This window comes from Rhinolophus sinicus, linkage group LG01, assembly GCF_036562045.2.
Source record: "Rhinolophus sinicus isolate RSC01 linkage group LG01, ASM3656204v1, whole genome shotgun sequence".
NCBI classification, from domain to species: domain Eukaryota; kingdom Metazoa; phylum Chordata; class Mammalia; order Chiroptera; family Rhinolophidae; genus Rhinolophus; species Rhinolophus sinicus.
In genome coordinates, this window is record NC_133751.1 from 180,943,188 (window position 1) to 180,956,613 (window position 13,426).

At 33.1% G+C, this 13,426-nt stretch overlaps 1 protein-coding gene and 1 pseudogene across 10 annotated transcripts in view; one reads left to right on the top strand and one right to left on the bottom strand.

Moving 5' to 3' along the window:
- CARF (calcium responsive transcription factor) overlaps nucleotides 1-13,426 on the top strand; it is a 61,300-nt gene that overhangs the window by 14,649 nt on the left and 33,225 nt on the right. For 7 of the 10 annotated variants that reach the window (XR_002136979.2, XR_012498804.1, XM_019726856.2 and 4 more), the window contains 6 exons: nucleotides 2,698-2,809; nucleotides 3,269-3,496; nucleotides 7,030-7,150; nucleotides 8,192-8,321; nucleotides 9,397-9,481; nucleotides 11,446-11,635. Coding sequence is in view for 6 of the 10 variants with exons in the window: in XM_019726856.2 (XP_019582415.2) it covers nucleotides 2,723-2,809; nucleotides 3,269-3,496; nucleotides 7,030-7,150; nucleotides 8,192-8,321; nucleotides 9,397-9,481; nucleotides 11,446-11,635 (841 nt within the window). In the remaining 4 variants the exon portion in view is untranslated. Of the gene's footprint in view, nucleotides 1-2,697; nucleotides 2,810-3,268; nucleotides 3,497-7,029; nucleotides 7,151-7,332; nucleotides 7,400-8,191; nucleotides 8,322-9,396; nucleotides 9,482-11,445; nucleotides 11,636-13,426 lie in introns of those variants that run through there. The other 3 variants (XM_074340433.1, XM_074340444.1, XM_074340452.1) reach the window with 3 other exon arrangements.
- LOC109445082 (small ubiquitin-related modifier 2) lies at nucleotides 4,868-6,200 on the bottom strand (annotated as a pseudogene).

Consider the following 13,426-nt stretch of genomic DNA (forward strand, 5'->3'; position numbering starts at 1 on the left):
CCGGGCTGGCCCCCTCAAGTTAAACTTTTGATAGTCTGTTTTTGCCTGCTTATTCCTGTGATTCATTCTTTTGTTTCTTTAAACATTGAGTAATTATTTTACATTAAGTATTATATGGGTCCAATGTTTGAAATCTTTAGGGGGGTTCTAAATCTGCTGACTTTCTCTTACGGTAGTTTATTTCCTTTGTGTTTTTCGCACTCTTTGATTGTAAAGTTATATTTAATTTATCTTAATGTGAATTTTTCTTACTAGAAGTCAGGCTACACTATTGGTTTAAGACCTTTCAAGTTCCTAGTCTTATCTTGGGAGTTTTAAATTCTCTTTCCTACCAGCTGGTTGTCCAAGCCCCACTTTCCCAGCCACAAAACGTGTGTTAGCACTTGCCTTCGGGGAAATTTTCCTCTTTGCATGTGCTCATCACTTAGGATTTAATTTACAGCTTTTGGTTTTCTCTTTTCTGGTAGGAGGGGAGGGAGTGTGGAGAGTGGCCTCTGATTTTTACTTCTAGACACAAAATAAGATTCTGTTTTATATCAACTTTATATTTTTTGTTTTCTAGAAGAAAGCCTTCTATGGTACCTAATCTGCCACGTTGTCATTAGTGGATCTTTCTTTTTAATTACTTTATTTATTTTTTTAATTAAAATTTATTGGGGTGACAATTGTTAGTAAAGTTACATAGGTTTCAGGTGTACAATTCTGTAATGCATCATCTGTATATCATATTGTGTGTTCAACACCCAGAGTCAGTTCTCCTTCTATCACCATATATTTGATCCCTTTTACCCTCATCTACCACCCCCATCCTCCCCTTGTAACCACTAAACTATTATCTGTGTCTATGAGTTTTTGTTTCATCACTTGTTTGTCTTGTGCCTTTGTTGTTTTCAGTTTTATATATCACATATCAGTGAAATCATATGTCTGTCAACTTTTTCTGTCTTATTTCATTTTACATAATAATCTCAAGATCCATCCATGTTGTCACAAATGGCACTATTTCATTTTTTCTTATGGCAGAATTGTATTCTGTTGTGTATGTATACCACATCATCTATCCAATCATCTATCGAAGGACACTTTGGTTGTTTCCATGTCTTGGCCACCGTAAGTAAAGCAGTGGACTATGGAGAAAAAGGAACCCTCATACACTGTTGATGGGAATACAGATTGGTGCAGCCGCTATGGAAGGCAGTGTGGAGGTCCTCAAAAAGTTAAGAATAGAATTACCATATGACCCAGCAATCCCTTTTGATTTTTTAAACCCATTTTAAAAATTCATAAGTAATATATGTATAGTGTAAAAAATTCAAAACAGAACAGAAGGTTGTAAAGTAAAATTGCTCATTTACAGCCCAAGAAGTAACTATAGGTTTTTAGAATTTTTGTAATAAGTTAGATTAGAATACAAGTGATAGCTTAAAATCTTAAGGGAGAAGCAATTTTAAGACATTTTATAGTTATGTATTAAAAATAAGTGATTTTATAGCCTATCATAATTTGTATTTCAGTATAAGTAGTTATAATATTTTGGAAATACGAAGTGGCAAACCTTGTAGATTTTATGAAATGGTTAATTTTATAATTGTATGTTTGGATGCTATCATAGAAAAATAAGTTTTCAATGTATTCAAATATATGTACTACTAAATAAGTCTAAAGTACAAGGTATAAATTTAAAGTAGGGTTTTAGGTGATGGAGTTATTGTGTATGCTGGTGGTTACGTGGACACGAGTTAAAAACCATGAACCTGTACACACACACACACACACACACACACACACACACACACACACAAGTTCAGTTTAAAACATTAATTTAAAAAATAAAATTTTAAAGATTTTAAAAAAAGAATTTATGCTGTCTTTTGAAAAATAAAATTAAATGGGTGAATTCTTAAAAAGAATCTATGAAGTTTATTTTACATTATAGTTTTTTAATGGTATTCTTCACCAGTTTCATTTTGACCCTACTCCATAAAATGTTGTTCCTTTTAGATAATACAGACTCCCATAGTCTGTACTAGGCCAGCGTTTGTGAACCTTAGCAGCATTGACATCTTTGTTGTGGAGGCTGTCCTATACATTGTAAGATGTTTAGCAGTACCTCTAGCTTCTCCCATTAGATACCAGTAGCACTCCCCCCGCCCCCCGCCACCCTGTGTGACACCCTAAATGGCTCAAACATTTTGGAATACATACCGCTTCATTTTCAAAGCTTGTCAAGCCAATATTAAGTGGAATGATTGTATGTTATGGTAAGAGTTCTGTATACATAATCTCCATTTATACCAAGAGATCTTTTCTAAAATTATTTAATGCTGCAATAGGGCACACCCAACTCATAAAATTGAAAAGCTTTATTTGCATTAAATCTTTGTAAAATGAGAATTTTAGAAGTATTTGAAAGAGTATAACAGTACTTGTCATAAATAGCTATCTTAATAAACCAGTACATGAGTGTAATTAAGGACAGAAAAATGAAACCACGTAACACTGATCTTTGCTCTGCCTTGAATGCATTCTGGTGCCTTAGCAAGTGATTTAACAAAAACGTTTATTTTCTTATTTGTAAAATGGAAATGATTTAAGTTTTATAGGGTAACAGGGTAGGGGAGATGAGACATTTGTTTTAGACAAACATTCTGTAAAAATGTTAAGTGCTTTAGTTGATCACACATTTAACTCTTTCAGTTATTAAATAATAGAAGAAAATGGAATGGAATATGATGTCATCATGGAACAGTCTAATGATTCAATAATAGTCAATCATAATGATTCCGAAGACTCGAAAACAGATTCTCAGGTAATTTGAGGTAGGGATTCAACTGGGAACTTTTTCCCATTCTAGGGGAAAACAGCATGCCATTTCACAATGTCTATGCTCAAGGAATAGTGTTATATTTAATCAAGGATTTTAGCATTTTATTATCTGCAAGTCTGTGACATTTTATATATTCATAAAAATTTATACACAACAAAAAAATCTGTATGTTGAATTATATTTCGTTATTTCAGGTTGCATATCCGTGGATTATTTTATTTCAACTTTATTTAAAATAAAATATAATAAAAATCAATTTCATTTAAGAACTACTTTTTGTCTATATTAGTCTGTGTGAATTAACTGTTGCTAAATGTAAAGTGAATAATTAATTCAAAATGAATGTCTTTCCATTTTTATTATAAACATTCTACTTTTTAAAAAATTATTATATTTTACAAACACTGAAGTAATTTCTTTCTTTTTTTTTTTTTGGCAAAGCATCCAACCTGTATGGACTCCAGGGATCCTTCCTTTGGACAAAATGGTTCTGGTAGAGTTTTACCCATCACTACTGATGAAGCAGATAATTCACTCACATCACAGAATATACCAGGGCCCCTGACCCAAGCACAGACTCTTTCTGCAGAGGAATTCCACCTCATGGACCAAAATGGGCAGCCTGTTCAATATGAACTTCAGTCATTGGGGGATTCTAACGCACAAATGGTGAGTATATTTTATAAACAACCAGTTTTTGTGTTATTTGTAAATACATACACAGTGGTACCTCGATTTTCTACCGTAATCTGTTCTGGAAGACAGTTCAAGTTCTGAAATGTTCAAAAACCGAGGCACGGTTTCCCCATAGAAAGTAATGCAAAATGGATTAATCCGTTCCAGACCTTGAAAACCAACCCCTAAAACTGCAAATTTAGCATGAGTTTTACTATCTAATGGTACCATAGATCCATAAAATTTACGGTGTTTGTAAACTGAAATGTCCATCAATGGAGACGTTCGAAAACCGAGGTACCACCATATTTGTATTACTCTTACTAGATGACCTTAATTGCTTGACACTATTGACTTAGCATTGCTTTAAAAAATACTGTTTCCATGACATTCATTTTTTTTCCATTTTATACAAGAAGTTTATTCAAATAACAAGACGCTTGACTTGAAGGGAAAACTAGGATTTCTTTCTTTTTTTTTTAAACAATCATTAACTTTTTTCAACTTGCAATGTTATTTTTTTTAAAATAAATTTTATTGGGGACTATTGGGGAACAGTGTGTTTCTCCAGAGCCCATCAGCTCCAAGTCAAGTCCAGTCGCCGTTTTCAATCTTTAGTTGCAGGGGACACAGCCCACCATCCCATGCGGGAAGTGAACCTACATCTTTGTTGTTGAGAGCTCGCGCTCTAACCAACTGAGCCATCTGGCTGCACATCCGGAAGCTCAGTGGCAGCTTGTTGTCTTCAATCTAGTTGTTGAGGGCGCAGCTCACTGGCCCATGTGGGAATCTGACGGCAACCCTGTTCAGAGCTCGCGCTCCAACCGAGCCATCCAGCCGCCTTAGGATTTATTTCTTTTAGAGTAATTTATCTCTACTTAAAAACAGATTGCCCTACATGTAACAGCTGTGTATAATAAAGTTATAAAGTTGTCCTTGGTTTTACAGTGATAAATGAAAAACAAAATTCTTCAAACAAAGGTTTACAAGGATTTTTATGTGTTTTTTTTTTTGTTAAACAGTGAGAGCAAAATAACTTACTGGAATATAAAGATAAGAGCTGAATGAGCATGCCACTGATCGAGAAGGGGGATATTTTCACAGAAGCAGTATTTTTTCCCATCCCATCTTCATTTGATGTCAATCAAAACATCCCATTGGCCATATAGTTAAAAAAAATGCAAGCATCTGTGCATATACATTAGTTATTTTATATGCAGTAAAGGAATAGGGAAGGGGAAAATGAAAGAATAAACTATATTGTAGTAGTCAGGGTGTGGTGGAACCAAATTGTGGTTTTCTAATTGAGAATGTCTTCTTGGTCTGGAGGAACTGAGTTCTAGAATAAAGTAGCAGATATCCTTTTTAGTAGACACCTCCTGTCTGCTGCTGGAACACAAATTGTATCTTCATCCTCCATTTCCAACTGTGCAGGTGTGTGTGTGTGTGTGTGTTCCATTGATTGTATAACCTTCAAATTGGAATCTGAGCTGTTTCATTGACAAACGCTGTCATTCACAATAGGCTTTCATTAGTTTACTAAGAGGTGTATGCCTGTTAATCTTAAACTGCACCACAGAGCCATCCTGCCCTCCACCTTCAAGTTAATATGATCGTTGTTCTCAGTCTTGACTCTTTCCTTGGCTTTTTCTCTGCCATGGCGCTCACCGGAGTCTCCTCAGCTTCCGCTTCACAAGAGGTACCGGGTCCACACTGAATGAGCACACAAGTAGCACAAGGAGCGGCAGAAGCTCCATGACATGCATTTTTAAGTTATGTAAGAACTTTAGAAGATTTCCTTTCAGGGCTACAAACAGCACTTCAAACCAGCCATTATGTCTAGGCACACTGGTGCTTTGAGATCAGTTGGAAATGTAACATAATCTGTAACTAGTGCTAAAGTGCCTGAGTTAACATATACTTTACATTTACTTTTTTTATATACATTTCACTGAACTCAAGGTTATTGCTTTATTAACACCTCAGCCACTAATTTACATGTCACATGCTAGTGTGCTTTCTTGAAGAAAAAGCAGTGGAAGTACCAATGGTATATTGGAAATTAGACACACCTTTGCTGATCTTTGTAGGCAGATACATATATGTGTCATGTGAATCACAATGCACAAGGATGAAAATACTGCTTTAAACTGTGCCAAAAGTATGACCAAATTTGTAGTTTGAGTAGAAGAAAGGAAAGAAGGTTTTGAAGTAAACAAAGAAAATTACTGAGAAAAACCCATTGCTCTCTGATTAATAAGAACATACTTATATTAGTAATATTATGAAGACTAATGTATCTTTTGTAATATTATGTATCTAATGTAATATTATGTATCTAATGTAATATTATGAAGAATAATGTACCTGTATTTTCCAAATTTTCTACAATGAGTATTTATTAATTTCATTATAAAAATTATTTTTAAAGTCATATCTTCCATTATAAACTATACCACAAGTAAGCAACCATTTTACCAAAAATTAATCCTTGTTTGTGTTTCTACTCTAGAGCATTCTAGAGTTAATCCCTGACCTGTTAGTCCTTTATAATCCTGCTAAATTCTGGGGTTGAGAGTAACTTGGTTGAGAGGTGGCTAAATGTAGACAAGTCCTTTTTGTGTATGTTCAGGCTCATCAAATTTCTGGACCTACTTAAGGACTGAAATGCAAAGTAAGGGTAAGCTTCTGTCACCATACTGCATCACCAGCCGAAGTTAATATGTAACAAATAATCTAGATGTGAACCTACTACATTTTAGTATTTCATGTCCAAAGTGAAATACTTCTGTAATATCTCCTGTTATTTGACATTTATTCTGCTTTCTCTCAGAATATTTAGAAAGTCTGTGTGTTATGATAGAAATATCAAGGAGTCTAAATGTATAAAGGGTTAGCATTTTATACACAGTACCTTTTCTAAAAATCATGTTAAAGTTGTTTGTTTGACTTTTAAAAATATTGAGTTCTCTTTGTAATTGTATTAAACTTCTATACAAAGTGAGTATACAGGTGATTTTACATTTTTGGAGTAAGAGATAATACAGAGAGTTATTTAAAGGTATGAAATAGGAAACATGTGACATGTAACATGGAAATAAATGTAAGAAACAGAGTGTAAGAAAGTATTTTCTTCAAAGAACCAAAGAACAGAAAGTGGTGATATTCTGGGAAACTTAGTGGAACTTTTTGTTTTTTTTTGTTTAATACATTGTAATTTTTACAGGAGTTTTAAGTTCACAGTAGAATTTTGTAGAAGATACAGAGATTTCCCATATTCCCTGTTTTCCCCCAACTCAGATGTGTAATCTCACCTTTATTAATATCTCCCACCAAAGTGGAACTTTACCACTTACCAGTTGTGAGACTTTGGAAAAATTTTTTATGTGTCTCAGCATTTTTTTTCATCTCTAAAATGAGGGAAATAATAGTATCAACCATAGAGATAGGCATGTCTTTAATAATTTAATAATTCTGTTAAATTATTGTAGGCTTATGTTTTTAATTTCTTTTTTCATGTTTCTAAGATGATTGTTGCCAGCCCATCAGAAAATGGACAGGTGCTTCGTGTAATTCCATCTACCCAGACAGGAATGGCACAAGTGATTATACCTCAGGGACAGCTTGTGGATGTGAATAGTCCTCTAGGTGAGTAATAATGGGGTATAGGGGATTTTAGGATGTTGTAAAGAACAAATTATATTTAGGAAAATCACCTCATGAAAGTCGATGCTAAAATTGATCTCTTTGGGTAAGATTGTAAACTGAAGAATTAGAAAAAGTTTCGTAGCCCAAATAAATTTCAAGTTCATTTTTCAACTCCTGTCTAGGTTAGCTGTCTATTTCATTTTGGAATTCTGTGAAGCTGGTTGACTCTTGCTTCCTCCCAAATGACCAGTGAGCATAAAATAAATTCTTCTTAATTATTATAACAGTAATAATAGCAGCAACAATAACACGATAGTGCTAATAACTACTGGAGGAGAGTTTACATTTGTATTTTTATCAATATTTTTGTTAGCCATGTGACTTACTTTTTCTTAATGATTCTTTTCATCCTCTTTGCTCTTTTCCTCTTTTCTTTGTTCAGATTCAGAAAGAGACTCATAATCCCCATTTCTTCTTATTTTATTTTTTATTTACCTGTTTAATAATATCTCTATTAGCTTGCTTCCTTTTTCTTCCCTTGCGTTTTCATCTATTTGAATCTCTTTTCTAACATCATAGCTATACTGTTTTGTCATTCATTCATAGTTAATGATTTAGAATAGATATTTTTACTTTAGCGTTATAATTCTGTCTTTGTTAATAGTTATTAAAACTTAAGGAAAAAACATAGCTTGCACAAAACATTATAAACATGGTACAGAAACAAAAAATAGTCAGTTTTACATTTTCCTATTATACTGTGAAACTCTTAATAAACAATTACTTCTACCACTCTTACATCCTAACTGTTCAATGTAAGTTCCAAAAACTTAATTGCAGAATTCCAGTGGTCAGTATTATACTTGGAAAGTAAAAAAGATTATCAGAGAAATTCTCAATAAAGCATTGTAAGTTTTGTTATGTTTAGCTTCAGAGCATATTTTCCCTTTCCTATTTCAAATACATGAATTCTAGTTAGTTACATTCTCTTGGTCTTATTCAAGATACTGATGTTGCATTGTTCTTGTTATTGTTGTTAAGATGCCTCTGAGGAAAAACCCAGCGACAGAAACTTGCCAACTGTAAGAGTGGATGCTCTAGCAGACAATAACAGCAGTTACATTCTTCATCCTCAAGCATCCCTTACATTGCCCAAAAAGACAGTGACCAGGTGAGTCAATGGGAAGGAGAAGCTCATCTTTTGATATCACCATGGAAATATTTTTTAAATTATTACATCTAAAGGTTGCTAACTGTAGAAAAGAAATTCAGGGAACAGAATAGCTACCATCAAATATACGACTGTTTTAAATTATTTTAATGGTATCTTGGCAAGGAGGAGACTACTCTAGAAGCTATAAATGTCCAAAGTGCTGCTTTTCCTAGTGACATTTGCCTGTGATCTGTTGAAGCCAACTGAAAACATCTGACACTAATAGAGTTTTTAGAATAAAGAAATATTCATTCTAGTTTGTAAAATTTTTAATGGTTTCATCACATTTTTATGTATCTTATTCCTCTGTGGTAAAATGTTTAAAATGTTTTTTTGTTAACGTCTGTTTCAGCTTTTATTTTTGCTTTATAATAACGCTTTATAATAATTTAGGGGAATATAGGCATGGTAGGAGAACTGACTCTGGGTGGTGAACACACAATGTGATATATAGATGATGTATTACAGAATTGTACACCTGAAATCTATGTAACTTTACTAATAGTTGTCACCCCAATAAACTTTAATTTAAAAATATATAGAGATACATGCTTTTTGTATGTATATTATTTTAATTGTTCTATGAAAATATTTTTAAATTAACACAATATGACAGTTAGTCTTAGAATTTGACATATATGCTATTCTTAACAAATTACTTGGAGATGTTTTATTACCTCACTTTTTGATAAGTGAAAACAATTATATAATGAGAAGAGTATATAATAAACTTTTAGAGAGAGACATAAAATATTTGAATTTTTTGGAACTACAAGTACTTGTGAGAACAAACTTAGGCCTTTGCTTTAGCAGTTACTAAAATAGTAATGATTAAAGAAAATTTTAATTAATACACCCATCAGATCAATCACTCATTATTATTACAATTTCTTATTGATGACCTTAATTTGTTGTCTTTGACCCTGGCTAAGAGAATAGTGCAATTGAATGTTGTGAGTGTGTGTGTGTGTGTATCTGTATGTGTGTATATAATTTGTGATACATATTTATATATATTTCTGCCCTGTCCCAGAATGCTTGAAGAACCCTTTCTGGCTCCTCTCCAAACACTTTCTTCTAATACACCTATCTGGGCCTGCCGTCTTAGGAGCTGTGAGGTGAGTTAAAAAGATTCCTTACCTAGATTCATTTAATTGATTATAACTATAATTCATCCCAAAGTGTCCACTTTTGAGTACAGCTAATAGAGGCTGTATCCATAATATTTTGTTCAGGTTTATGCTAAATCTGATTTCATCTTATTCTTTTATTTGTTAGAGATTGTAAGTTCTGTTAAAGCAGAGATTATATAAATCCTTTTACACTTCACTATCTTTTCTTTTCTTGCAACTCTTTTCTTTTGCCTTCCATGAAACTTTGCCATCATGTTTCTCTGTGTTTTTTATTTTTTTTTATTTTATCTTTTGATGATTCCTTTTCTTTCTTTGCTTGCACTTATTTCTTTTCACATTCAGTGGAAATTCTTCAAGATTCACTGTTTGACCTTGTTTTATTTCTCTATAAGCACAGATGTACACATTTTTTACTATAATCTAAGCACATTCAAAAAGGGAAACCTAGTTGGCTACTAAATCTGTGTCTGTTAGATAAAAGTAAGTATGCTAATTTCCATAAAATAAAATAAAAACATTAACTATTTTTGGTACTTAGGTCACAGAGGATCAAAGAAGGATCTATATAGAAAGAATCTTGATACAATGAACAAATTCTTTGACATCATTTTTATACGAGATATCATCCCAGTTTTCATAGGATTTCAAATAGACTCATGGTATCCTATCAAAATCAATTTCAGTAAAGAAGCCCCGGGAACCAGTACTTTGTGGCTAGTTTTATACTGATCTGGTTGGATACACGGGTAGAATTTTAAATATCTGGAAGAATGGATATATAATAAGTTCTTCAAGCCACCTTCCCTAAATATTATTTCTCTAAAACAAGGTTTTGGTAAAGATAGTGTGGCAGTGAGTTTGGCATTCTCTAACAAATACCTGGATAATACTTATTTGATGAGGCTGGTGAATTCACATCAGACCCACTTGTTTTAATACATTGATTGGAGGGGAGAAGTGACATTCTCTTTTGAGAGCTGATGAGTCTTTCATCTTGGACAACCACATCGTTAAAAATTTTTTTATTAGTTTCAGGTGTACAAAACAATGTAATAGATATTTACACCCATCACAAAATGATAACCCCCTGTAGTCTAGTATCCCTCTGACATTGTATATACCGTGTCTCCCCGAAAATAAGACCTAGCCAGACAATCAGCTCTAATGCGTCTTTTGGAACAAAAATTAATATGAGACCCAGTCTCATATCATATCATATCATAAAGACCCGGTCTTATTTTACTATAAGACCGGGTTTTATATTAATTTTTACTCCAAAAGACGCATTAGAGCTGATTGTCTGGCTAGGTCTTATTTTCAGGGAAACACGGTAGCTGTTACAATAATATTGACTATATTCCCTGTGCTGTACTCCATACCCCATGACTATATGTAACGTCTGTGTGTGTGTGTGCGTGTGTGTGTGTGGTGTGTATTTAATTATAGCTGACATTCAATATTATTCAGCTTCTGGTGTACAGTACAGTGGTCAGTCATCTACACAGTCCATGAAGTGGTCTCCCTAACAAGACAGGTGCCCATCTGACACCCTACAAAATCTTTACAACATTATTGATTATATTCCCTAAACTGTCTTTCATATCCCCGTGGCAATATTGGGACTACCAATTTGTACTTTCTAATCCTTTTTCCTTCTCCCCCTACCCCACGCCCCTCCCATCTAGCAACCATCAGTTTTTTTTTTTCCTTATATCTTTGAGTCTATTTCCGTTTTGTTTGTTTGTTTATTCTGTTCTTTAGATTCCACATTTAAGTGAGATCATATGGTATTTGTCTTCCTCCATTTGACTTATTTCACTTAGTATAATATTCTCTAGGTCCATCCATCTTGTTGAAAATGATAAGATTTCATTCACACATCATTAAATTTTTTGTACAATGAAACATATTTGCTAATAATTTTGTTATTTAATTTTTACAACATGCAGAAAATTGGAGATTCATACCGTGGCTACTGTATAAGTGAGACTGAATTAGAAAGTGTCCTAACATTTCATAAGCAGCAAACACAGACTGTTTGGGGGACCCGCCAATCTCCTAGCCCAGCCAAGCCAGCTACACGTTTGATGTGGAAATCCCAGTATGTTCCATATGATGGAATCCCATTTGTCAATGCAGGTACTTTTTAAAAGAATTATTTTAAAAGGTTCAGCAATAGCCATGATCTATTGTGAAAATGTGTTTTTTCTAAGGCAGTACATTTACTTTTGGTAGATGACAACCGAATGCTAATTGATAAAAAAAGTATGTTAAACTAAAAAGAAAACTTACGGTAAATATAACCAATTATTTTATGTTATAAAATTGCATTTTAATATATTAAATGAATAATGCTTTCTTTAGATATTATGCCGCAAACAGAAAATAAAAATATTGAAATTTCAGGTAGACCTACTCAATACAAATTAAATAGTAAATTATTTTAAATATATCTCTTGGGGTGTTTTTTTTTTCATGCAATCCAGATATTCTCTCCTCTCTTGATTTGTCTTGTGGGACAAATTTGTGTACATTTTATATAGTTTACAACCCTGGACTTACTGTATAGAATTTGTATATAATTAGGAGTTATTATATAGAATTCTAATATTAGGGTTCTTAAGCATTGGGTGTATTATACACAGAAGTCTCAAACACTGGGATACTGTTTACTAAAGCAGCAGAGTTTCAAATAATTCCCAGAGATTCACCCTCAGACTAGTCGGATCCCACAGAACCTAGAAATAAGTGATTTATTTCAGGACTATGTGGATACTGATTCACCTGGAAGAGTTACAGCCTCATCCTAGACCTCTGAGGGTAAAAAGAAATACTTAAGAGGAAGATAAGATAAATATAACTGCTTCTGCCCAGTTTTATCAGTACTCTATAAAAGAAATGCAACAGTCTTCCTCTCCTTAGTTCTAATCCCCTTCTTAACTCTTCATAGGCAGTCGCTACATGAATTTGGTGTATATCTTGCCAGTCTATACTTTTATACTTTACCATACATGTTTGTATTTATAATAATATATTTTATTGTTTTTGATATTTAAAAATGTACGTAAATAGTAAACTATAAACATTGTTATGTAAATTTGTTCACTCACCCTTATGTTTTGAAATCTATCCTTGTTACTTGTAGATCCTACTTAACTCAATTTAATTATCATACAACATTCCAGCATATGACTAAACCACAATTATTTTTCTACTAACAATCATTTAGGTTGTTTCCAACTTTTAAATATTACGAAGAATGCAATAGTCAGGACTCCACAATAAACATTTTCTGTTGAAAAGGTGTAATTAGTTTTTCTGGAGTATATGCGTTAAAGTGGAATTGCTGAGTTGTGAAGTATGCCCATTTCATCTTTACAAGAGTCTCTCAAACTGCTCACTAAAGTGGTTGTACAGGCCCAAAATCTGTTCTCTAGAATTTTTTTGGATAGATGTATTTTAGAGTTCTGAATTTTTGGAATGTAATGTGGTAATATTACAAAATACTTCTAGCAATCATTCTATAGATAATAGCACTTGATCAAACACAGTAATACTTTTTGGGCAGTCATACTAGGAGAAATAAATAAAGACTATAAATAGCCTTATAAAGCTAAGGTCAGATTTTGCAGCCAAATGAGTTCCCCAAAATTTTGTTTTTTGAGCTGTTCAGATTCAGAAATGTACATAAGGGGTTGATGGCCTGTCCAATTTTTACTCCTTTCAGCGACATATAAAAATTTAACTTTCCCACAATCACTCTATAACTTAGCATTGTCAGACTTTTAAAAATCTTTGTATTATGAAATTTTCATATGTATATCAAAGTAGAGGTAATAATTATGAAATCCCCTGACTCCATGTATATATCATCCAGCTTCAACAACTGTCAGCATGTAGTCAGTCTTATCTATACTCCTACCCACTTCC